Source organism: Telopea speciosissima, chromosome 10 (assembly GCF_018873765.1).
Source record: "Telopea speciosissima isolate NSW1024214 ecotype Mountain lineage chromosome 10, Tspe_v1, whole genome shotgun sequence".
Classification (NCBI taxonomy): domain Eukaryota; kingdom Viridiplantae; phylum Streptophyta; class Magnoliopsida; order Proteales; family Proteaceae; genus Telopea; species Telopea speciosissima.
The window spans coordinates 6,569,021-6,594,771 of NC_057925.1; the positions used below are offsets into that span (position 1 = coordinate 6,569,021).

Consider the following 25,751-nt stretch of genomic DNA (forward strand, 5'->3'; position numbering starts at 1 on the left):
ATGAAAATAGTTCATGCATTGTGTTTAAAATGTTAAAAATAGGCTATATACTAAAAAATCAGACCTAAAAAACCATATCTGGACCTCGAAACTATCGTCTCGAGTTGGTTGAAAAAAGTATCAGGTTTCGACCTGGTTTCAGTAGATTTCGACCATATCTCGGTTTTAGCCTGGTCGAAACCCGAGATCTTGAACCTTGGGTTTTAGTGCACGGTATCGGAACCGATATCGGTTAATCCGAAAAACCAATACGGTATTGGATCAGTATCGATAGGGATCAGCTCGGACAATTATGCCTCTAATTCTCCTTTAAAAATGGATTTTTTTTTACTATTTAACCCCTTGTCCGTACCGTGCCACCGATACGGTATCGAGATCGGTCACTTGCAAAATCAATATGTATCACTCAATACGGGCGATATGATACCAATACCTCAAACCATGATCCTAAGTTATTCCTGTCTCTATCTCTAAGATAATATAATTAGGGAAGTGATTTTCTATCCAAGAGTGTGGCCTACCCAGCACTCCCATGTGCGTCTCTCTCTCTCTCCTTCTCAAAACAAGGGGGCATAGGTGTCTTTTCATATGAAGAAGAGAGAGATAGAATCATGCGAGTGTTGGCGTAGATCACACTCCCAGACACAGTTTTTTTCCCCATATCACTGCCAAGCTGAATGCCCTTGCACACGAAAAGGGCCAATGAGAGTGCGTAGTGGCATTAATGAGGCTGGAATTTTTTCAGGTTGAGATAGAAATGGCGGATGAAGAAATCCTCCAGCTAGTGTATGCTCACCACTCTCTACTACTGGGTTCTTTAGCTTTGAAGAAACCCAATACTGGCCTTGTATAATTGAACTATGGAAAGGCATGAGTACGTCGAAATGCACAGGAATCTGAACACTTGAGTGGATCAAGGATTGTTTACCCAAAAAACAAGTGGATCAAGGATTGACGCATTGCCCAACCCAGTAGAGAAATAAAGATTGTTGATGAAGAAGTGATACGATCACAGGCTGATGTGGCAAACCTTGTACCTAGTATAACGGACAATAGTTAGAACCTATGGTCTTTGATTAGTTTCTTGGGGTAGATGGGTAAATATGTTAGATAGATAAGCTAGTTGGGGTAGACGGTTAAATAGGGGCGAGTAGCCCATGTAAGAGATCATGAATTCTCAATCTCTTCCCTTCTTCTCCTTCTGGCTCTTCCCTTCTTCTCCTTCGTCTATTTTCTAATTCTCTGTCACAGAGACGTAACAAGAAGACTGAGTTTGTATTAAGCCTGCGCTTTAGAGACGACTCAAAAGATGTGAAAAAAGCACTCAAGCTTTTCCTAGGCGAAGGAGGAGAGCTTTAGGAACAATTTGACCATCCGTTTGTCAAGGGTTTGGGTAACAAGTATGTTTCTACGATGATCAAGATTGCTCCTAATGCTTTTAACCAGACTACTGATGTGCTTGATATGAAGATTGATTTTCATGTAACGAATTGGTATTCCCAACAGTATCTTTCTTTTAAAATTCCAAGGGGTCAAGCTTAGGTTTTCAATGTACAATTGGCTGAAGAACGCAGTAACCAGTAATGTTAAATTACTTTCAAAATATTTTGAGAACACTTTTTTACCCTAGACTTAAATCTCTTTTGGGAATAAAAGAAAGGATAATTAAAAGAAGGTTACAGCTTCTCACTTCACCACAAGAGAAGAAAAGATGCACTCCAGGCTACTCCAACATGCTCCTCAGTACCCGGCGTCTTTTGTTTTCCAGCTCAGAAGAGTAGAAGCCCAACAGCTGGAGGGTTCCCCAGTAAATTGTGAAGCTCAGCTGCTAATTATCCAGCATGCATACTGACTGCCGCCCGGCCGGCCGGCTTGCAAACAGCATATCTCTAGACCAAGACCTCGTGAAGAAAGTACCAATATAAATTAAACTGTAGCCTTGGAAATGATACACATGATGAAGAGGTTCATGATACAAAAGGGATCAATTAAGTTAGAAATTAAAGCTGCTTCTCGGCAGACTGTAGGGTAACTTCAGTGTTTTAATTGAAACAGGTCTCCTCCGGCAGCCGAAAACTAAAGCAAAACATTGCCTGCAATCGATAAACACATAACAGTTGAAGCTAGTAAAATTGTCAATAATAGGCACAGATCAGTGACAGATGTGTAGCTGTGTAGGACTAGGACAGCGTATATGAAACACAAACCAGATGGAAGAAAACACCAAAACCAAAATTTTAGGTGGAAATTACAAACCAACAATATGATAAATGCTAATGGTTGGGATAACTTCAAAAAAGAAAGAATTCCAGATGGGGGGAGTCTTTGGGGGAGGGGTGGAGGGGGGGAGAGAACCAAACACTACTTAGCGAGCAATCAGTCAGGAAAGTTTGCAGTATGCATGAAGTGATCAATTGATCATCACTGCCTCGTCATATCTTGTGAAAATGTATGTGGAGTGTGTAAGGGTAAAAATACAATCAATATACCAATACAACTACTCAGAGGGTGCACCTTGGTGCAACGGTTAGGTTGCTCCATTGTGACCAAGTGGTCATGGGTTCGAGTCTCTGGAAACAGCCTCTCTGCGAAACAGGGGTAAGGCTGCATACATTATGACCCTCCCCAGAACCCGCAGTAGCAGGAGGCTCTTGCACTGGGTACGCCCTTTTTATACCAATACAACTACTCAGGCTATAATTACAGTGAATGCATTAGGCACTCTTTCTGTTGTCATGATTTGCCTAGTAGTAATACCTGTGCATATGTGTCATTAAGGATATGCTATTACCAATCACTTCTTCTGACCCAAATGTTCAAGGACATGTCAGGAGTCAGGGAATGAAGAGATTAATGACAAACACAGAACTTTGCAACCTTTGCATAGCACTTCAATGGAAATATTTAGAAGAATTTACACACAATGTTTTAAATGAAGATATTCTCAAAGAGCAAGTGGTTCATATTCGAGCCAGAACCAATGTTTTAAAACTGCACTGGTGGTCTCACCTGATGTCATCACTCTGATAGTCCAACCACCCAGCCCAAGACTCCATCTAAAGTCAAATGAGATACTGCATTCAAGTCAAACTGCCCCTTGCTTTTGTGAAGAAATATTAAAAAATATGCCACTCAGCAGACCATTTGTTCACTGTATTTCCAAGGAGTGCAATGTTTGGAAGGGGTGGTACTGGTTCCACAAAATTTTGCTCTTTGTTCAAGCTCTTTGCCCGATGATTTCCTTCACCGTTAGAGAGGATAACAGAGCAGCGGTCTGGTTAGCAAATTATGCTTGTGCTTCGGCGTCCAACACGCTATTTAATTCTTTTGCTAATCTTCCTCCTGATCTTAAGCATATTACTCGGGAAGAGGCGGCTGGTTTCTTGGTTGTGCGACAATAATACTGTTTTTCTTTTGGGTTTGCGTAGGGTGGTAAGCTCCCCTTTTGAGTGCGTGAGAATAGTATGTATTTTCGGGTTGGGATAAGGTGGGAAAGTTCCCCCCCTGTATTCTTTCTTCATATTTGAGTTGATCATTAATAAAATTTTAGGGGCCAGCCTGGGTCCAGATAATATTCGGGTTTTTAAAAAAAAAAAAAAGCAAACCATTTGTTCATTGATGATTGGTCTGTCCAGTCCAGACAGTCCAACAATCAAAAACAGGCAGCCAGTAAAACTGTTCTCAGCCTAGGTCCAGTCCTGGAGTGATACTGATATATCTAGGCTGTATACCAAAAAGTACAGCCGCAAGTGTAGGGATTCCCCTACACCAGCAGCACCATAGGTGTAGGGTAAAATCGTGGGCTGAAGTTTGAATTTATTTTAATTAGTTTTCTAGTTTCCTAGTTATGTTTGAGTTGTAATCTTAATTGGGAATCCTAGTTAGACTCTAATTTCTATTTTTGTCTTAGCCATTAGGCTATATAAACATTGTAATCAGCTCTTGAGAGCCCAAGATTGAATGAATACAGAATTTGCTTTGAGCAATTGTTGAAATCCTAAGACAGGATAGGTGAGAAGCCTAGGGTGAGATACCCATTCCCTTCCCCCATCCCCTTCCATCGGTTCTAGGTTTCAAACCCTAAATCTGTCCAATCAATCACAAGGAGTTCTCAAGTTGCTGGGATTTTTCTTCAACAGTTCTTGTCTTACATTATTAGGTATCAGCCCCACTGAGCATGCCAAGCTCAAGAGACAAGTGGACCTTCTTCGCAAAGGATTCATAGTTGAGAGCATGAGCTCGTGTGTTGTACCAGAACTTCTCACACCAAAGAAAGATGGCATGTGACGTACGTAAATCGATAGCAGAGTAATCAACAAAATAAGTGTCAAGTACCGGTTCCCTATTCCACGCCTGAACGATATGTTAGACATGCTTTCCGTTGCCGCAATCTTTTCGAAGATTGACTTGAAGAGCAGATATCATCAGATTCACATCCGCCCACGAGATGAGAGGAAAGACTGCATTCAAAACAAAGGATGGACAGTACGAATGGAAAGTCATGCCCTTCGGTCTCACCAATGCACCAAGTACATTTATGCGTGTAATGACACAGGTACTCTGTCCATTCATCAGCAAATTTCTTGTGGTTTACTTTGATGATATACTTATTTACAGTCACACCACTGAGGAGGCATCTTGATCACTTGAGACATGTACTGAGAATGTTACGAACGGAAAAACTCTTCATCAATCTCAAGAAGTGTTCATTTATGCTACCTAAGGTTATCTCCCTTGGGTTTATTATATCTTCTGAAGGAGTAAAAGCTGATCCGGCGAAGATACAAAGTGCAGTTGATTGGCTAGTACCACAAACCTTGACAAAGGTCAGGAGTTTCCACAGCCTAGTCTCATTCTATTGGCGTTTTATTTGGAATTTCAGCTGCATCATGGCATGAAGGCATCAAAGAAGGCAAAGGAAAGTTCTAATGGACACCAACTACCACCAAAGCTTTTATCTTGATCAAACAGAAAATGACAAAGGCACCGGTATTACGCCTACCCAACTTTGATCTCATATTTGAAGTGCCCACAGATGCATCCCATGTCGGGATTGGAGGAGTTCTAATGCAATCAAGTCATCTTATTGCTTTCTACAGCGAGAAACTTAACGACGCCAAGCAGTGAAATTCTACATATGACTTGGAACTCTACACAGTGATCCAGATATTGAAGCATTGGAGACACTATCTCGTCAGCAAGGAATTCATCCTATATTCAGATCACAAAGCTCTCACGTATCTCCATTCTCAACAATCCATAAGCAATTGACATGCTAAATGGATTGCATATCACCAGGAGTTCCATTTCGCCTTGAAATAGCAGGCAAAGAGAACCAAGTAGCTGATGCATTGAGCCGCAAAGTACTCACCATGTAATGTAGTCCTAGGTAGGAGTAATCCTACTAGGAACCAGGGTAATAGGATCTCTTAACAAGGCTGGCCGATTGGGACAGCTTAGGCTAATTAGGGCAGAATTAGGGTTATGGTTAGGGTTTCGACTTAGGGTTTTATTTGGTAATGATGTGCAGAATTTTATGAGTCTAATGGTATAAGTTGGATCAAATTTGGTTGAGGTTGGAATTCTAGGGTTTTGGGTAGGATGCCTTATGAAAATGGACTGTTTGTAAGATCTAGGGTTTAGGGGCAGATTTTAGGAAAGAGGTTTATAAGGTATTAATGGGCAGGTCTAAGGGGTTATTTTGGTATAACGAAGTTAGGGTTTGGATGAGTTACAAAATTCTGCAATTTAGGGCAGAATTGGATTTAGGGTTTTAGGGTTCTAATGGATCTATGGATTAATGGAAGGGGTGATAATAGGAGTAGATGGAGCTTAGGTTAGAGGATTAGAAGAAGAAGGTTAATACTGAATTAATAAACTACTTACTTGAAAGATTAAATCTTCAATGGTAGCAGCTTTGAAGAACTAGAAGAAGGACCTCCCGATCTACAAGATGCAAGGAGTCGATCGGAGTCCACCAATCCCTTCACTTTGATATTACCCACAAGGTAGCCTTGATATTACTCACAAGGTTCATTCCACAGAGCAAAGCAGCAGCTATGGCAGCAAACAAAAGCTTTTTCATTAATCAAATTCGTGTCCAATGCTGGCCTCCCTTACAAACTTATATAGAAGACTAAAAAATAGACTTAGACACTAAAAAGGAATGGCCTAACCTTATCCCTAACCTATTAGGCAACTTAAACTGACTAGGAAACTCAAATAGACTCAAAATAGAGTCCTAATGACTTAAAACAACTTAAACTACTTAAAATAAAGAAGATTCCCTAGTAGCCAATAGGATATAAGAACCTCTTAGCCAATAGGATCACTTCACTTAAATTAGACCAATTGAACCAATTGGATGCAACCAATTTAAACCGGTTCAATTAAAAACACACAATAAAAACTAAGTATTGGGCTAATCCCGTATGCAACCTATATACCCCTATTTCAGGCCCACTAAAGTGGTCTAATACATAGAAAACCCTTGGGAACAAAGGCCCAACATATATATATCCCAACCCTACACTTATTCCCAATGAAACAAGTCCTATTTGATGATGAATCTGCATCAACTCTCCCCAACTTGAAAAAATTCGTCCTCGAATTTTGTAGTGATGAGGGGGAATCAACATGTGATCAGCCGCTTTGACCATCCCCAAACAGAATTTCGGTGAAGCGGGAACATTGGGGATAAAGTCTTCAATGCGTGGAGCGTTCTCTTCAAAGAACCATGGTGGCATAACAAACTCTATGTGCTCGACCTCTTCAAGAACAACATCTTGGATGTCGATGATTTCTTGTGGAGTGTTGTCAATCATCACTTCATCTTCCATGTCCTCAGCTTTGTCTACTTTGCCCTCTTCAGTAGTTTCTTCTACCATTATGTGTTGGACCTCCACATCAATTTGATGGCCGAGCTTCTCAACCATGATCTCAACTACTGGTGCAGCTTGGTCTACTTGAATTTCTTTAGCTATAGGTTCTTGAATCTCTTCAACACAAACCGCTTTAGTAGAATCTTTTGTTGGTGCATCTGCCATAGGTGAAACTTCAAATACAGTTGATGTCACTTGCAGTTGAGTTGACATGTTCGGCAGTCCTAGTGGCTGTACAGTCGATGTGGTCACCTTTGGTTGTAATCCGTTTAGAGTAAACAAATGGTATAGACGTTGTCGATCAGGTAGGACACACAAGTTGTTTTCCGGTTCAATCCAACCTTGTCGCTCGTTCAACCAATTGCAACCTACTGCAATAAAGATCCTTGGAGATGGTACCGGCTTACACCAAGCACCATCATGATATGAAGAACACCCAAATTCAACACAGACTTTACCTGTAGGCTCGATGCAAATCTCTCCTGATTGGGACAACATATCCACCACGGATTGTGAAATAATGTTGTTACGTCTCCTCTCATCAACAACTAAGATGGCTGTGCTCCCATTGGGTAGACGAACTTGGGTCTTGAAAACGAAGGGAGGTGGGTCTTTCAAGGCTTGGTTGGAGCTTCCCTCCGTCATATCTCTGATACCAATTTAATGTAGTCCTAGGTAGGAGTAATCCTACTAGGAACCAGGGTAATAGGATCTCTTAACAAGGCTGGCCGATTGGGACAGCTTAGGCTAATTAGGGCAGAATTAGGGTTATGGTTAGGGTTTCGACTTAGGGTTTTATTTGGTAATGATGTGCAGAATTTTATGAGTCTAATGGTATAAGTTGGATCAAATTTGGTTGAGGTTGGAATTCTAGGGTTTTGGGTAGGATGCCTTATGAAAATGGACTGTTTGTAAGATCTAGGGTTTAGGGGCAGATTTTAGGAAAGAGGTTTATAAGGTATTAATGGGCAGGTCTAGGGGGTTATTTTGGTATAACGAAGTTAGGGTTTGGATGAGTTACAAAATTCTGCAATTTAGGGCAGAATTGGATTTAGGGTTTTAGGGTTCTAATGGATCTATGGATTAATGGAAGGGGTGATAATAGGAGTAGATGGAGCTTAGGTTAGAGGATTAGAAGAAGAAGGTTAAATACTGAATTAATAAACTACTTACTTGAAAGATTAAATCTTCAATGGTAGCAGCTTTGAAGAACTAGAAGAAGGACCTCCCGATCTACAAGATGCAAGAAGTCGATCGGAGTCCACCAATCCCTTCACTTTGATATTACCCACAAGGTAGCCTTGATATTACTCACAAGGTTCACTCAACAGAGCAGAGCAGCAGCTATGGCAGCAAACAAAAGCTTTTTCATTAATCAAATTCGTGTACAATGCTGGCCTCCCTTACAAACTTATACAGAAGACTAAAAAATAGACTTAGACACTAAAAAGGAATGGCCTAACCTTATCCCTAACCTATTAGGCAACTTAAACTGACTAGGAAACTCAAATAGACTCAAAATAGAGTCCTAATGACTTAAAACAACTTAAACTACTTAAAATAAAGAAGATTCCCTAGTAGCCAATAGGATATAAGAACCTCTTAGCCAATAGGATCACTTCACTTAAATTAGACCAATTGAACCAATTGGATGCAACCAATTTAAACCGGTTCAATTAAAAACACACAATAAAAACTAAGTATTGGGCTAATCCCGTATGCAACCTATATACCCCTATTTCAGGCCCACTAAAGTGGCCTAATACATAGAAAACCCTTGGGAACAAAGGCCCAACATATATATATCCCAACCGTACACTTATTCCCAATGAAACAAGTCCTATTTGATGATGAATCTGCATCACCATGTCTATATCCACCACCCACAATACCGGCATTGAGCATATTCGAGATGATTCTGATTCTGATTTTTCGACTACTTTTACTAAGTTATAGCAAGGTGGGACTGATGCGAAGTATGCCTTGCATGATGGCTATCTCTTCCTAGGAACACGCCTATATATCCCTCACACATCCCTATGGCGGCATCTCATTAGGGAAGTACATGGCTGCGGTATGGGAGGACATTTTTGGGGTCAGCAAGACGTATGCAGTTGTTGATTTGTACTTTTAGCCACATTTGCAGCGTAAGGTACAGCAGTTGATACACCGTTGCTGTGCTTGTCAACTTGCTAAGGGGGATAAGCAAAACACAAGATTGTATAGACCTCTACCAGTGCCACACGCACCTTGGCTGCATATCAGTATGGACTTTGTCATTAAATTTCCATTTACATAGGAGAGACACGATTATATATTTGTCATGGTGGACAGATTTTCAAAGATGGCTCACTTTATTCCATGTCGTAAGACATTTGATGCTAGTCACATAGCCAAACTTTTCTTCAAAGAGGTGATACACATACATGGGCTGCTGGAATCTATTGTTTCAAATAGAGATGTGAAATTCATAAGTTATTTCTAGAAGACTTTGTGGATGAAGACGAATACAAAGCTGAAGTTCTCCACAGCCTTTCATGCTCAGACCGATGGTCAGACTGAGGTGGTCAACCACAGCCTTGGCAACCTACTCAGATGCCTTGTTTATGATCCTGAGAAGAACTGGCCTTCAATCCTTGATATTGTCGAGTTTGCATACAATAGTTTTGTCAACCGTACCACTAACCGTACTCCTTTTAAGATCGTTCTAGGTCTTCAATCTAAACGACCCGTGGACCATAGTTGTCACGGCGGTTAGGAGACCCAAGGTGTTGGAGAGGGTAAAAATTTAAGGCGGCACCAAGTAGACGACCAAGGTGTCCAAGGCACCCGCCTAGGCGACCAAGGCTCCCAAGTCGACCAAAGAGCCTAGGCGATGCCTTAACAACTATGCCGTGGACTTCATTCCCTTACCTCCTCATGTTCGAGTTAGTGTGAAGGCAAATGAGTTTCTTAGGCACATCACGAAAGTACATGCTGATGTTCAACGACGCATTGCCATTAGCAATGATGGTACAAGGCAGCAGCTGATCGCCATTGTCGATTTGTGGAATTCCAGCCAGGTGATTTAGTAATGGTTTGAATTTCTCCTAAGCGACTTCCCTCTGGAGCCAATCACAAGCTCCGTCCTCGCAAGATGGGTCCCTTCAAAGTGCTGCAACGCATTGAAATAGATGCCTACATGCTATAGCTTCCTCCATCTATGAAGATTAGTAATGTTTTCAACGTGGCTGATCTTACACACTATTTAGGCCACCATTCTGACAAAGGTGACACTAAGCATACCCTACAGCTCCCACAGTTTGCCACTCCTACCGACGACGTGATTGAAAACGTGCTTGACAACAAGTTTACTACGATGCGGGGTGGTAATGGCTATTACTCTTTCCTTGTCAAGTGGAAGGGTCGGCCCGAAATTGATAGTATCTGGATTCACGCCGGCGATTTCAAGCATCTTGATTTGGAACTCTACAAGCGCTACATGTCATTCATCCATTCGTCGGAGACGAATGATTTTAAGAGGGGGGAGTTGATGTATCTAGGCTGTATACCAAAAAGTACAGCCACAAGTGTAGAGATTCCCCTATACCAGCAGCACCATAGGTGTAGGGATTACCCTACACCAGCAGTAAAATCGTGGGCTGATGTTTGTATTTATTTTAATTAGTTTTTTTTTTTTAATTCCTACTTATGTTTGAGTTGCAATCCTAATTGGGGATCCTAGTTAGACTCTAGTTTCCATTTTTGTCTCAGCCATTAGGTTATATAAACATTGTAATCAGCTCTTGAGAGCCCAAGATTGAATGAATACAGAATTTGCTTTGAGCAATTGTTGAAATCCTGCGAGAGGATAGGTGAGAGGCCTAGGGTGAGATACCCATTCCCTTCCCCCATCCCCTTCCATCAGTTCTAGGTTTCAAACCCTAAATCTGTCCAATAGATCTCAAGGAGTTCTCAAGTTGCTGGGATTTTTCTTCAACAGTTTGTACTCATCGATATCTGGGAATTACAGCATCACATCACTGCTGCCAAGGTCCATCTTCATCACCCGAACCAGCATGAACAACCCCACCATCAATCCAAGAGAATCTAGGGTTTCCCAAAACCCTAAAGGCTGTTCGATCTCTGTTTTCTCTCTGTTCTGATCGTGCTCTTCTATTTGGGGATTCATTCTACTTTTAAGAAGATTATTCAGTCCTATTTGCAGCTTCAACAGGTTACTAATTTGTGGGATTCTATTTATTACTTCTCTTGTTCACTTGTGGTTACCAATTTGAGATCCCATTGTTCTCTTTCTTGTTCACTGGAGGTTTCTAATTTGATCCTACTTGGGATTAGACCTATTCTGGTTCTAGTCTTACATTACATACACCTCATTTACAATCCAACAGAGAACTGACCATCCAGTCAAACAGTCCATGAAAACACTTCAAAAGACACCTTATTGCTATGCATTCTATTTTTACCTGATGTGCATTTTCATGGAAGTATATGAATCGAACGAACATAACCATTAAATTCCTTTGATACCAAACAAAATATCAAAAGCAAACCTCTAAGATCAGCTTGTACCTTGTTTGGAGCAACATCTCTAACCCTATGGAATATGGGGTCTGGTATCCTAGCATTCAAAGCAGACCCCGCTTCCTGCATAGTACCAAAAGCAGCCTCAAAAAACAAATAACACAATGATAAATACAAATACAAGGCAAATTGTTATCGCTTATGTTGAAACTGGAAACATGTAATGGTTCAAGTGTAAAGAATACTGTAACAAAGTTGGAAATTATTGGAGGTAACACCCGGGCAATGAGAACACTTGCTCCACGACAATCAACTATCAATTAATTGATCAAAAAAAGGATAGAAGCACATCCACTACCTTGGACTCCCATTAAAAGCCCTATTACTCCCTGAGCTAGTGCGATACTCTCCAAAGGTAAGTGCCTAACGGCAGAAACAACCAATGTCATTGTTCAATTTTCATCTCATGCAAAGTGCTAGTTCAAGCATGGCAAATGCAGGTTACAATCTCTGCAGTCAAATGACAATCCATGTGTAAATATGGATGGCTAGTGAGTAGGACTTGAGCAGGCTATGGGGCATATTGAGGAATTGACTTGATGGAGAAAACAATGGCTGAAGATGGGTTTTAACTTTTATGGGTAGAATAGGCTGATGCAACAGTAAATAGAAAATAGAAGGTAGATAAAGAAGAATAGGAGAAGTTAATAACTAGGAATCCACCTTCAAAACACCCTATGAATCCCAAAAACAGCACAAAGCTTCAAGAGAGGGAGGAAAGAAAAAGAGAGAAGAGAGACACGCTATAAGCAATGATAATCAAAATTCAGAACCTAGCTTTGAACCCGAACATCATAAACCAAGAGGCATTTGGATATGTTTTGACTTGTTTATGTTTATTTACAAAAAATAACACTTTTTTCTTTTTTTTGTTTTGTATCATTGTATGAGACCAAAAACTTATCCAAACAGTTGTGCCAACTCATTTTTCCAAATAAAAGAACCAAAAAAAGTGTTTGAATGGTATGAAATTTGTTATCAATTCTTTTATTTGAAATTTTGAATGATCACAACCATCAAATTAGATTGTACTAAAGCATAGCCCACTTTCATTATTATTATGGTTCATGCCATGATCAAGACCCTTGATTGAAAGACAGAGAGAGAGAGAGAGAGCTGCAACTCCACACCACCATCACCATCCCTTTCAAGCACATGGCCTCAGGGGAGACTGGGAGAGTGCTGAAACTCCACAGCTCCATCCATTAACTCCCATCAAAGAAAACGAGAGAGAGAGATTCTACAATGGGATAGATGGAGGAGTTACACACCAAAGCAGATTGAGAAAAAACAAAGGATTCTGGTCACTAGTTGCAGAGAGAGAGAGGAACTGGAAGGAATTACAGATTCGCATCTTTATCATCGGCTCCAAAAACTGGGGGTGTGATACAACTTTCCCCATCTCTTATGTTTTGGGTTAAATTACATCTTTACCCTAACTTAAAGACACGTGATCAGTAAAGTTTAGTGCAAAAAACAAAATCCAGCCTGTTTTTGTTTTTGGGAGAAGCAACTTTTCTTTCTTTCAAAAGAAGCAGGTTTGAAGCCAAACAAGCATCATTTCCTATATGGAACCGTTTATTTCAAAAACAAAAACAGAACAAATGGAGGAAATTGCACCAAAATGCCTCCCATATTATCCGATTTTAAATGCTCATTCTATCTCTCAACTGTAAAACACCTGTGAAATACACACTAAAATCCCACAAATCTCACCGACAGACAGTGCAACAAAAATTGCAACCAAACCAGCAGCAATCTAGGATTAGAAAACCAGAAGCACAGAAAAACATTTTTATCTCTTTCACAGATGAAAACTTACAGAGATTATCGATTCTTCTGATTCATTTGACCGCATAAAGCAATAGCAGTGAATCCAAGGCAAAGGTCCCTTCCAGTATTCCCTTCGGATAAGGCCCCTAAAAGCATCTGTAGGAAAGATTACCAAGAGTTAATCTAAGCAGCAATGAGGAGACATTAACAATAGTTTAGGCAATATATGGAACTCAAAATTGAAACTAAAATATAAAGAAAGCACCATTTCAAGAAAAGCAACAAAACAAGAACATATCTGGTGATTTGATAGGTAAAGGTGGAACCACATTGAAATAAATACAAAATATGAACTGCTATAATTGGTATTACTATAACGATTTGAAATATTGCAAGGGAAAATGACATGAAGATGTACATTATTTATGGAATCTTAAATCAATCATTACTAATATAAATTCAAGAACGATTCTGCATCACATTCTCACTGGCTTTTTGTTTCTTTGGACAAGCAACAATTTATTGAAAAAGAATTAGAGCAGTATAATCGAACTACAGCCTTTCAAACAAGACTGCAGTTCTGAAGCAAAGCATAGGCCTACCAAGAAAAGCTATTTTGGATAACCTCAAGCATGAAGGGAAGATAGGCTTACCAAGAAACTGTATGGCAGATGCAGGTAGATTCATAATCACATGATCCACATGTTCCCATGTCTTAGTATTGGATACCCTAGAGCGTCTCATTCTTTTGTTTGTGGTCTCTTTACTCCTATGGTGCGCAGATAAGCTCTCACCATCCACATTTTTGCCTTTTGCAAAGGAAAATGAAAGCAACAAAGTCAACCAAAAAGTAGCGAACAGTTTCACATTCCAAGTGCTAAAATGCCCCCCAACAAAAAACTAATATAAATGTTCAAGCTCCTGAATTTCTTTGAAAAAAAGGCAATTTCATGCTACTTGCAAATTACAGATAACAGGATCCGTCACTTATTCATTTCATAAGGATTTCAATACTTGTTTCCCAACACACCTTCCTCACAACTTTCCACACGTCTTTTAGCGGCAGCACCCACAGCATCAATGTCTGTACATGATCCTCCTATACCTTTCTTATCCCTTGAATCAGTACCCACCATGTCTTTCATCTCAACTGCAAGGGATATGAAAGTTAACCTACAGTTTGCAAAAGGAAACTAAAACATATAAAAGGAACACTACCTATTAACCTAAAAAGAAAATTACCTATGCACCCTCCATTTTCAGAACACTCTTTGCCATCAGCTGGTATGTTGCATTCCTCACAGGCTTTGAGAATAGGAATCTGAGATTTCTGTTCAATCTCACTCACCGGCACTGCCAGCAATTGAGAGATGAATGCCCTTGCATCCATATTGTATGCAAAAACACAATCCTCTACTTTGTTGATGCTTGAATTGATCTTTAAATAATGAGCACTATCAGGGTTTAAATCATTAGCATGTACTATACACCCCTTTTGTGCGGCGGGAATTGTAAAAGGACCAACTCCAGCAAACATGTCATAAACAATCTCTCCTGCCTGAAACTGAGAAACCAGTCGTCTGTGTTCATGTTCCAGTCTTGAGTTCCAATAGACCAAGCCATAATCAAGTTTGAACGTTGCCCCATATTGCTTCAGTTCTGTAACCATGTCATCCTTTCCTGCTAAAATTTCAAATTTTGGCACTCGGAATTCATTTGTTATGGTTCCAACTTTGTTAACAATGGTTTTGATTCTTGGCTGATTTTTCTGCAATAAAGAAAAGAAGCTACAGTAAGGTATGCTTAAAAGATCAAAAGGCTACGGAGCTTTGTAATACTAACGAAAGGTTGAGAATACAAAAATTTCTCGTTTTCTCCATCACTCAAAGCCATGGAAAGAGAATGAATCTGGTGGGGGTTGAAAGATTAACCTCCAAGACAGGAACTCACCCAGACCACCCAAAATTAACAGAAAACTAAACCTTCTCAGATCAAGGCCACATTACAGAGATAAATCAGAAATAGGGAGGGATAAGAATCCTTTAAAAGATGGAAGGGAATGAATGGACACATTGAGAGTAATATAAGAAATTCACATTCAGAACACAAATTTCAGCAAATAGGGATAATGAAATTAAATCAAATCCAAATACCAGATTAGGCTAAGACTTTGGTCAAACATCACACTAGGTAGAATCAGTTAACTCCCCAAACCTGGTCCAATTCTGATGGACAGATTTAAAGTAATCAAAAGGAAATCAAATCTGGGCACAAATATACTGAAATAAGGAGATTTTCAATATCAGAAGTTCCAAAACTCAGAACCACTTGAAACTTGGGTTGAGTTCCTCTTTAAAGGAGGGGCTTAATAACCCAAAAACCTCACCAAATTCTGATGGTCAGAATAGGGTGAGGTTGGCACAGAAAATAGGTTGAAACAAGTACAAAAACAGGGGAACTGCAAGTGAGAAAAGGGAGATATTAATGGAGTTTAAACAATAGAATATTATACCCAATATGTAACCCCAGTTCCGAGAATCTAAACTGAACAAAGAATCAGAGATTAAAAATATCATCAGAAGTACCAATCGAGAGGTGTCTGAATCAATACCTTAATAGCAAAACATATTAGTACAAGAAAAGAGATAAGATAACTCAGGCTTCCCACCTGCAAGGATCAGTTTCTGAATGTCTATGGCTTCTCACCCGAGATTGTACCATACAGCTCCATTGAACAACTCACTTTATTAATCTTCCATCATGTCTAGCCAAGGGGCTGTTACAATCTATTTAAAGAGAAAAACCTGAAGACTAATTAAATCTGATTAGGAAAGAAACTCCTATAGCTAAGTAACTTAAAGAGCCATAATAAAAAAGGAATCCTAATCCTAAATTAAATAGTAGACTACTAAATAACTAAGCCCATGACTGGGCTTGGACTAAGCCCACGAATTGGATATACTTAGTCACCACTGAGCTGGGCCCGGTTCCCCTTGAACAAGACCTGGTTCGCTTCTTTGTTCTGCATCAAAATCACCATTCCCAGAAGAGAAAAGGGAATGGATGAAAAGAAGTACAAGGAAGCATGCAAAAACTTTTTCATCATCAAAAAGTTATGGTCCATGTAATAAGACTAACATCATCTGAATTAAGTTGGGGAAGGGGGGATGAAGCGGGAATTGATTCCAGACCTGAGGTAATACCAATTCACAGGCTAATAGTATGGGCTTTTCACAATGGCTTCAGTAACTTATATAAATTTATGGGTACATATGGTAACAACCCATGCAGGTGAAACCAAGGTTTAAAGTATCGGTATCCGGTATCGTATCAGAAGGGCGATTTTAGGAGATGTATCGTATCAAAAAGACGCAAGATACATATAGAAATGTTTAGGATACATGCAAAATACAATTTTGAAGTATAAAACACTATAAATAAGTAATATGTAAAATATAGTTTATAAGAGATGTATCAAGTGTATCGATCAATATCAACCATATTGGGTCACATATCAACCTCATACAGTTGATACTTTTTTTAAGTATCGTATCGGTACCCTAAAAATAAGATACGAATTGGCGGATGCATTAAGAGACTTAAACCTTGGGTGAAACAGTTGCTGCACAAGAATCCAGATTGAACAGGATTTGACAGGTTGCAACTCAATTAGTGGCAAATGGCAAACCAACACAAAGACGGCATAGTTTCCAGGTCAACTGGTTCACTTGCACAGCCCAATTTTTTTGGTTAAGCTTGCATACTCCACGTAGGAATGCATTCCTGTATGCCCTAATGTTTCCCATGTGGCAGACCAGCGGCCCAAATTTTGTGGACAGGTAGGGCCTAGTATTCCCTGCACACATGTCAAGCTTCAGCCCTAACTACATAGGCCACATGGCGAAATAAAGCTGTGACAAAACCTGATCTTGATAACCAGGATCAGTAAAGAAGAAGAAAAAGAAGAGAAGAGAGAGAGAGAGAAAAGAAAAAACTAGAAGAAACCCTAGCTCTCGGTTGTATGTATTCTACTGTGAGCAGGACATATATATTAAATAAAGAATGACACCTTAGAGTAATGATCAAATAAAACTTAGGTCACCATGAGCAATAAACAGTACAATATATCACCATAAATAATAAACAACACCATGAACTTTAAGGATCACCAAAGCTACTAAACATCACCATGACGAGAATTCCAACACTCCCCCACAAGCTGGATCATATCTATATCCTAGGCTACAGCTTGGAACAACAAGAACAAACATAAACTGTAGAACCAACTTGAAGAGACACAATCATGAAAACCAATGGTCAGTAATAAAAAAACAGCAGCAAAATCATATTTCAGGCACATCACCAACATAAGCACACCAATCACCAGCAATAGTAGAGAAAAATCTTCTCATCGAATAAATCCAGACAATAACGAATAAAATAATGAGCAGAGAACGCCAACTGCAAGCCAGAATACCATAGCAGCAACAACATCATAAGCCTTTCTCAAGGAAGACAAGTAGTAATCTTCACAAAGAAGACCATCAAAAATAAGAGAGAATGGAGGGATAGATTGTGAACCATTTCAGCAGAATTTACATGCATGTTCAAATCAACTACAGTAAAGAATCACAAATGCCTAAACTACCATCAAAACCAACATACATCATAGATGACCTTCGCAATAACATCCTTGTAAGGAAGTAGTTCCTCAGTTATATTTAGATGAGCAATATGACCTGAAAGAAAAAAGAAACACAGTTAGTTGATTGGTAGAAAAAATGAAATCTTAAAATTGTCATCAACTGAAAACATACTATCAGTAAGTGCCATAAACGATCCAAATAAAGAGCAGAGCAGGAATAAGGCTGTCTGTTAATTGAAAGACTAACGTACAATGCACAAAGAAGAAGCAGAAGAAAGAATACTTAACTATTGTTTCAAAAGATGAAGGCACCTCCACTCCAAGAGGTAATATCTGCTTCAAAACATGATCTAGAAAAACAACAAACTATGGCAAGTTTAAAAACTTTTTAACAGAAAATATAGCAGGCTGGAAGGCAATCCAATTATCATCATTCAGAAATTTTCTCAATAAAGAATATAAATTTCATGGACAAATAAAGCCTCTGATCACCATAAAATTAAAATTGAATTAATCTAAAACAGTCCGATACTTTAAATGTAGTTGATTAACAGCATTAATATTTGGGAAATTTATGAAACACACCCTGAAAATGGGTCGAAATTCATATCACCCCCTGAAATTTGAAAATACTCAGATCACCCCCTGATCACTAACAGAGTTAGTCTGCTGTTAGTTATTGATGTAAAAAGACTATTTTATCCTTGTACTAAATCATTAGAATTAAATTTACAATACTACCCTTTCTTTCATCTTCAACCTAATTTCATCCTCTTCCTCACACCTGTAAGTTCGCCAGAGAGTCGCCGGAGAGAAGGAAAAAAAACAAAAAAAGAGAGAGAGAGGTCACACGACCTTGTACCAATCCGGCACAACTCAAATGCCCATTGTTGAACTAGCCTGTACTGCAGGGATTGCTCTGTTTTTTGACAAAAATGGCACCGAACGTCTAACGAGACTATGAATGGGGGAAAGGTTCTAATCGTTGCATCTAAGGCATTGATCAAGCCATCAAGGGAAGTGAAACAGAGATCAGACCATTTCGCAGTAATCTTAAAACAGAGCTATTAGATGCTGATAACAGAATAGGAATCACAGAAAAATAATGATATGGTGGAGATCTGATATGGAAAGAATCAACTTTGAAGATTTCCACTTGTGATTCAAGCTTTGAAGATATAAAACGAAAGGTTTTCTGATTACCGAATGAAATGAAAAAAAGAACGAATAAATCTGAAGAAAATGATATTTTTGAAAATAAAAGATTGAATAGGATCTCAGAACTCCTGGTATAGTTTCAATTCTCTGTTCAGGTAGATATTATCTACTAAAAGAAAAAGCTTGGGAAAAGCTCAAAATGCGTGAAAAGATTTGTCAAACATTTGAATCTCCAGCTTTTTAGAATATTAAACTCACCACCAAAATTCTCGATAGAATACTAAAGGAAAAAAAACCGTTTTCTCACTTCTCTCCCTGATTTTTCTCTTTTGAAATCCCTCCCCCTGATTTTTCCCTTTTGAAATCGTTCCCCCTGATTTTTCTCACTCTCTCTCCCTGATTTTTCTCTTTTGAAATCCTTCCCCTGAAATCTCTCTTTCTGTTTAGGGTTCTCGGTTAGTGGAATCGAACTCCTAAAGAGAACTTCCTGATTTGTCTTGGGGTTTTGTGGTGGGAGAAACAGGGATTTCAGTTTGTGCATTTTGTATTCCTTTAGGTGTTCACGGTTTGAGATGATTGGGTCCAGCTTCGTTGGAGTTCAAGAATCTTCGTGAGGTGCAAGGATTGTTGGAGATTCACGGTGTCTTAGGCCATGCGATTGGTCACCGGCCTATCACCACCCTTCGCCGGAATTATTGGGCCGTCGTCACGGTGTTTTGGCTGCCATTCACAGCGTTTCCTTGAGGCAGAACCCTAAGGGTTTCATTTGTCTTACCGTTGATTTGGGGAAGAAGAGGGAATATACCCCTCTGATTCCCCTCATCCTTATAAACTTAAAAAAAAAATTGGGGTTTTTAGATCCAAGGGTAAAAAGTAACTTCACATTAACCAAAGGGTAGTTTAGGGTTTTCAAAAATTTAACTAACGGACTTCATCACTTAACTAACGGTAGGGTTGAATCTGAGTATTGGGCTCTATTCCAAGGGGTGATCTGAGTATTTTCAAATTTCAGGGGGTGATCGGTGTTTCAACCCATTTTCAGGGGGTGTTTCGTAAATTTCCCTAAAAATATTTTGTAAGTATCTATAAGGAAAATAAAAAAACATCCCTAAAGTAAAGCAAAATGGATAAACATACCAACAGACAGATAACAAAATCGTCGGTATGTTATGCATCCCTCTGAAAAGTATAAACATTCAATTTCAATTTGGAAGCACAAAAAAGTGTAGGCCATGCAATAAAGTTGCAAATAACATGTTGTCCCTCATAAACTCTTATGTAGTAACTACTAGATCTTCATTTATTTAAAGCAAGATAGTTTGGATACTCTAATATGCATCAGAGAAGGAGAGCATATAGCATAATTATCTCATAATTCAGATTCCCATTATACAGATGGGAATAAGCATCAAATCACTAATCATAAATAAAGTTTCATATTTAAGTTCAACTCATCTCTCAACAAAATCAAATAACAAATCAGTGGGAAGGGGCAAAACATAAATAAGTGTTGAACCCTTCAAAGCAAACATAAATCAGAAGAACATAAAGGAATAATTGGTTTATTATGTGCATGGCTACTTTTTTCTTTCAGATTGACTCCTTGACTACTGGGATTGAACAAACTCCCTCACTGTTCCTACAGCTAAGCAAAAAATTTCTCCATCATGCTATGAGTATCTTCCAAACTTTCAAGATATTGTCCATTCATCCAAGTAGTTTCACGGGACTGATCAAAATGGTTCCCTTGTGGGTTATTAATCAAACAAAAGAAGAAGAACAACCTATTACATGAGAATGAGTTAATTAGTAAAGATTGGAACTGGGATATAATTTATGGTAATAACATCCAGATTTGAAGATTTCAGGTATAACCATCTAATTATTCAAACAAAAATTTGTTTTTATTTTGTTGACAATAATAATTTTGTATGACTCAAGTATCTCTGAATTGCGCAATTTTTTCATGTTCATTGGACATACTTCACTTAGGTAATGAGCATTGGAAAAATGCCCTGTAACCCACCTTTAAAATGTTGGACCATTTGAGGAGTACACCTCCCAAGGGTGAGGTACACACCTCAACCTCAATATCCAAGGTCCAAGGACATGTGTTCACATGAATATTGAGATGAAGAACTGGATTCTGCAGGGTAAAAGCACATATTTGGCATAATCCATCATGTCATCTTCTTTTGATCACATCATCAGCATTAATTATCTAATCAAGCACAATTATTCAAGAATGGAAAACTTGAAGTCAGGACTAAGGAGTGCCCCATAGGGCCAAACCAGATTCAAAGGAAAAGAAAAGGCCGATTTATAGTGCCCAGTAGAAAAGAAAATGAACAATTTAAGAAAAATAGCTTTCTCATTCCACAATTCAGATGTATTATACTGTTTTCTGATATTTTATCCAACTTATCTAATTATCTAAATTTCAAGCAAAAATACGAAATTCAATCAAGTTGAACATTTACTCTTGCATCAACGTGGCATGAATCTACAACTTTCAACCGAGTTACCAAAATAGTTAGATCACATTTTCAAACTAAGTGCAAACATGACTATGAACTAAGCCAACAAAGACAAACATAACTGTGGACTATATGGTCCAATATCCTTTACCAAATTATCCCAATATTTAAGGAACAAAGGGCCAAGGAAAAAACAAGCATTTTGCAAATCATCCCAAAGTAAAAACAACTGACCTGCACTCCAATAAGAATACCCAAGTGTTAATGAATAGGGAACGACTTCAATATTGCATAACTTCTTCAAGGCATCGAGTGTTTGGTCTGGAATGTCAGATAAGTCTGTTTTCCACATTCAATTTAGTGAAAATCATGAGGAAGGGTACTTACAACTGTACGGTCAAGCATTAAAAAACATATACAAATGCTTCAAAACAGAACTACTGATTTGATGACATCCGCCAAAAATAAAAAATATTACTATTTATATTGAGTGGCAATAACCCCTTGGATTTAAGCAAGCTTTCCAACAAATCCAAGGTTGCTTATCTCTTAGTTATATTGAAGGAGTTATGTACCGGTCAAACTTAATTTGGTGTGTGCGAATGCTGTCAAAATCGCTCTAAATGAACATATTTTTTTGGGTATCAAAACAAATGAATATTTTACCGCACCTTTGATTTTTAGCAATGTTGTACCACATTAAGATTTATGAAATTTTTAGATTTGAGAAAAACCCCAGCATTAGAATGTTGAAAATTGCACCTACCGCCGAAAATCCAGTTTTTGTTCTTGAACTAGGGGATTGACTTTTTATCCTTTTAGAATTTGATTTTTTAATTATTTTTATTGGATTCAAATAGGGGGTGTTTGCTGATTTATGAATAATATCTTAAGTAAACATTTACTTAAATGATATTACACATAAATAAGTTTTTGTCTTGGTTTCTGGCATAAGTGTTTGTTCTGGTTTCCCACTAAGTGAAACCCCTATTTGGACTTTGATTTTATCTGATAGGGTCATTGTGTTTAAATGGCCCAAAATAGGCAATATACCAACTTTCATGACCAAACTAGGTCTAAAACCCAGCGAAACCAGACATTGAGTTGAAAAAAAAAAAAACCCAACTCGTCGAAATCTTGCTGAGATCTCAGCCCAACTCACTATTTGGCCAGCTCAAGACGAGTTCTTGATCTACATATCTAGCATCCAGCATGCCTGATGTTTCTTTTTTTGTTTTAACTTGCTTCCTATACAAAACCACATATATTTGATTCATTTTGATACATATAAATTAAACGGCATATGCTTGGTTTGTGAAGGATAATAACTTCTAAGGCGGTGTTTGGATGGCTGGGTGGGGTGGGGAGTTGTAAAGTGAGGGGTTTTCTGACAAATTCCCCTCATAACAGTAGAACTGGACTTACTTAGGAGGCAGAGGAAAAGAAAGTATCAAAATACACACTTTCCTTATCCCCCCATGTCCCCTTGTTTTTTGCATTCTACAAAATCAAGGAAAATGTGGGGACACCATCTCTCTCTCATGTCCCCCCTTTTCTAACTTTTCTTTTGATTCAACCCATTTTTACCTTTCCCTTTCCCTAGCTAAGCAAACAATCAAGAGAAAACACCAACTTCACTTCCCCTAGATTGTGGACCCTAAACTTTCCTTCATTTTTCTTCAACTTCGCGACATCCAAACATAGCCTAAAGTAAAAGTTTTTCTAAACATCTTGGAAAGATTATGACCTGTTTGTTAATGTTAGCAATCAACAGGACTCTTCTGACGACTAACACTAATAGCCCCACTGCCATTGAGACTCTCTTTTTTCCCCAAGATCATGTAAAGTATATCAGGGGCTCATCTCTTTTATAACTCTTTTACTCATCTAAAAGACAAGTAAGGAGTTGGCTGGTTACATGTGAAGAAGTGAAGTGATGTGAAATTTAAAAAAAAAAAAATGTAATCACCATATTTGGAATGAATCTGGTAAATAACTTTACATGTCATTAAAAAATGCAGTGATGTTTTGGATGAAAAATTAGGAAAAATTTAATAACCATATTCAGAATGATTTCAGGTTAGTTACACAATTACTCTTGGTAATAATTGCAAAGCTTTCAATTTCGCTGTTGTTCTAATTTAACTTCACTTCTATTTCACATATAACCAAAACACCCCTACATGTTCTATGTTTTCTTACCAGGATTTTGAATCCTTTCAGATAAAATCAAATAGCGGCTTTTTTCACATGATGGATCTTCAGTGATGGGTTTGACACGGGGCTTATTAAGCAAATATCTGCAAAAGAAAAGTCACCACATAATGTCATTAAATAAATAGATAAGCTGAATGCACAGTGTCAACTGAAAGGAAGCTATGCCATGAAGTACCCATTTAGTTTGTGAAGAACGGGCTTGCAGAGTTGGCAAGGAATTCTAAGTGCCCACAACTTAAGATGCACGTCAAACTTACTTTCGTCCAACATCGCATGTTACTTAAGGTCGGTACCAATAAATCAACCTAGATTTTGCATCAGTATAACACATAACAAATAAGTAACTTTTCGGATTTGGAAGATCTGCAGAATAATGAATATATAAAACGTATGATTGATAGAATCATAGAACCGTATGCTATGTTGGGAGAACACTTTGACAATAAGTTGACAATTGTCACAAAAGGTTCAACACTTCAGCAACAAATAAAAAGAGATAATAATGCGAAATAGAAGACTTCAAAGTGACCTTCAAGTTGCAGAATATGCAGTGAGAATGGGAATGTAAGACGAAGGGGAATTCGCAGGTGTACCTAGTACATAAACGTGACCTGCAAAGGTCGAATCCAGTCGGGACAAACGATTCGCGGCGGAAATTTGAAGTGGCGAGCAGAGAGGCTATGGAGCTTGAACTTGTTAGTGTTAACCAGGTAAAGTTGTAGAGATTCCGCAAAGGGAAACACCACAACGGCGCGAAACTATGTAACCCGCCAAACTTCGATTTTCGCAAAGGGAAAGACGAGTTGCGGGGGATTTAGGTCTCCCAAGCAGTGCAAATACAAGGTTCAAAATCTCGGAATCGGTCTCGGGAGCGGTCAAGGGCGAAACCGATTCGATACCGATCCGGATAGGTACAAATCAGCCTGGATCGATCAAGAGACAAAACTGTAAAATCCATGTTTTATCGGATCGGTTAATGAATCGGTCAAAAAATATTTAAAATAAAATTTAAAAAAAAAACGATAATCATATGTACAGATGTAAACGAATATTCGAAAAATTCGTATTCGATCCATGTTCGTATCCGGTTAGGAGAATCCGAATCTGTTCGAAACTAATCGAATACAAATATGATAATCCCTCTATTCGATCGATTATTATCCGATTCGTTTAGCAATTCGACAGTAATAAAATATTTGAAATATATCTTCGTGTGTCTATCTATCATTTTAAGTTACTTCATTGGATTTTGTTATCTTATTTTTATAATTTTATAAGTTTAATGTGATTCTTTTTCTAGATTTTCTATTGGTTTACATATATTGTTTTATGCAATGTGATACATGGAATCACATATCTATGTGGGAAAATCAAAAACTAAGAAGAGTTGAAGAAAGGGTAATTGTTGAACTCTCAAGTCTCAATCCTAACCCTCATCATAAAAACAGTAAAGATGTCAACGGATAATCGAAAATTCGTAATTGATCCGCGTTCATATCCAATTAGGAGAATCCGTATTAAAAAATTCACTATCCGAAAATTATTTGAATCCATCCGAAAACCGATATGATATTATCCGAATCCGTTCGAATATCATCGGATACGAATATGATAATGCCACTATCTGATCGAATTCAATTCGTTTACGTACATCCTTAATCATAGGGTCTTTCATGTTTTGAGAATAAATCATCTGCACGTATGTACGTGCAGGTGGATGTACATGTGTGAGAGGCAACCACTTGTCCATTTTGTTTCCATAAATACCTATCCTCCCCTTGTAAATGGCAAAAAATAAGGGTGTCAATCTGCAACCGTAACCGTATACCGAAATCGAAATCGCCCGTGTAAAATCGTACAAAACAACACCATTGCAAAAATGGTACGGTACGGTATGGTCAAACGGTATTGACCATGGTATGGTACGGTAACGGTTTTTACTGTCATACCGTCGGTATGTACTGAAACCGTACCATTTTCGTACCATATGCATACCATTTTTGTACCGTATATATA

At 38.5% G+C, this 25,751-nt stretch overlaps 1 protein-coding gene across 9 annotated transcripts; it reads right to left on the reverse strand.

Annotated features, from left to right (window-relative positions):
* Nucleotides 1-1,832: 1,832 nt before the first annotated feature.
* LOC122641396 (tRNA (guanine(37)-N1)-methyltransferase 2-like) lies at nt 1,833-24,553 on the reverse strand. 9 transcript variants are annotated; one of them, XM_043834614.1, is made up of 12 exons: nt 24,329-24,553; nt 23,911-24,040; nt 23,721-23,818; nt 21,753-21,857; nt 18,171-18,233; nt 17,916-17,977; nt 14,481-15,006; nt 14,269-14,388; nt 13,892-14,050; nt 13,288-13,394; nt 11,454-11,528; nt 1,833-2,093 (listed from the first exon to the last, which is right to left on the reverse strand). In XM_043834614.1, the coding sequence occupies exons 2-12, from the start codon at nt 24,003-24,005 to the stop codon at nt 2,043-2,045; spliced, it is 1,461 nt and encodes a 486-aa protein (XP_043690549.1). In that variant the 5' UTR covers nt 24,006-24,040; nt 24,329-24,553; the 3' UTR covers nt 1,833-2,042. The 9 variants fall into 9 exon arrangements, with proteins under 9 accessions (XP_043690549.1, XP_043690548.1, XP_043690547.1 ...); XM_043834613.1 differs by having other exon boundaries at nt 14,269-14,376; nt 17,904-17,977; XM_043834612.1 differs by having other exon boundaries at nt 13,892-14,047; nt 17,904-17,977.
* Between the last annotated feature and the right edge of the window lie 1,198 nt (nt 24,554-25,751).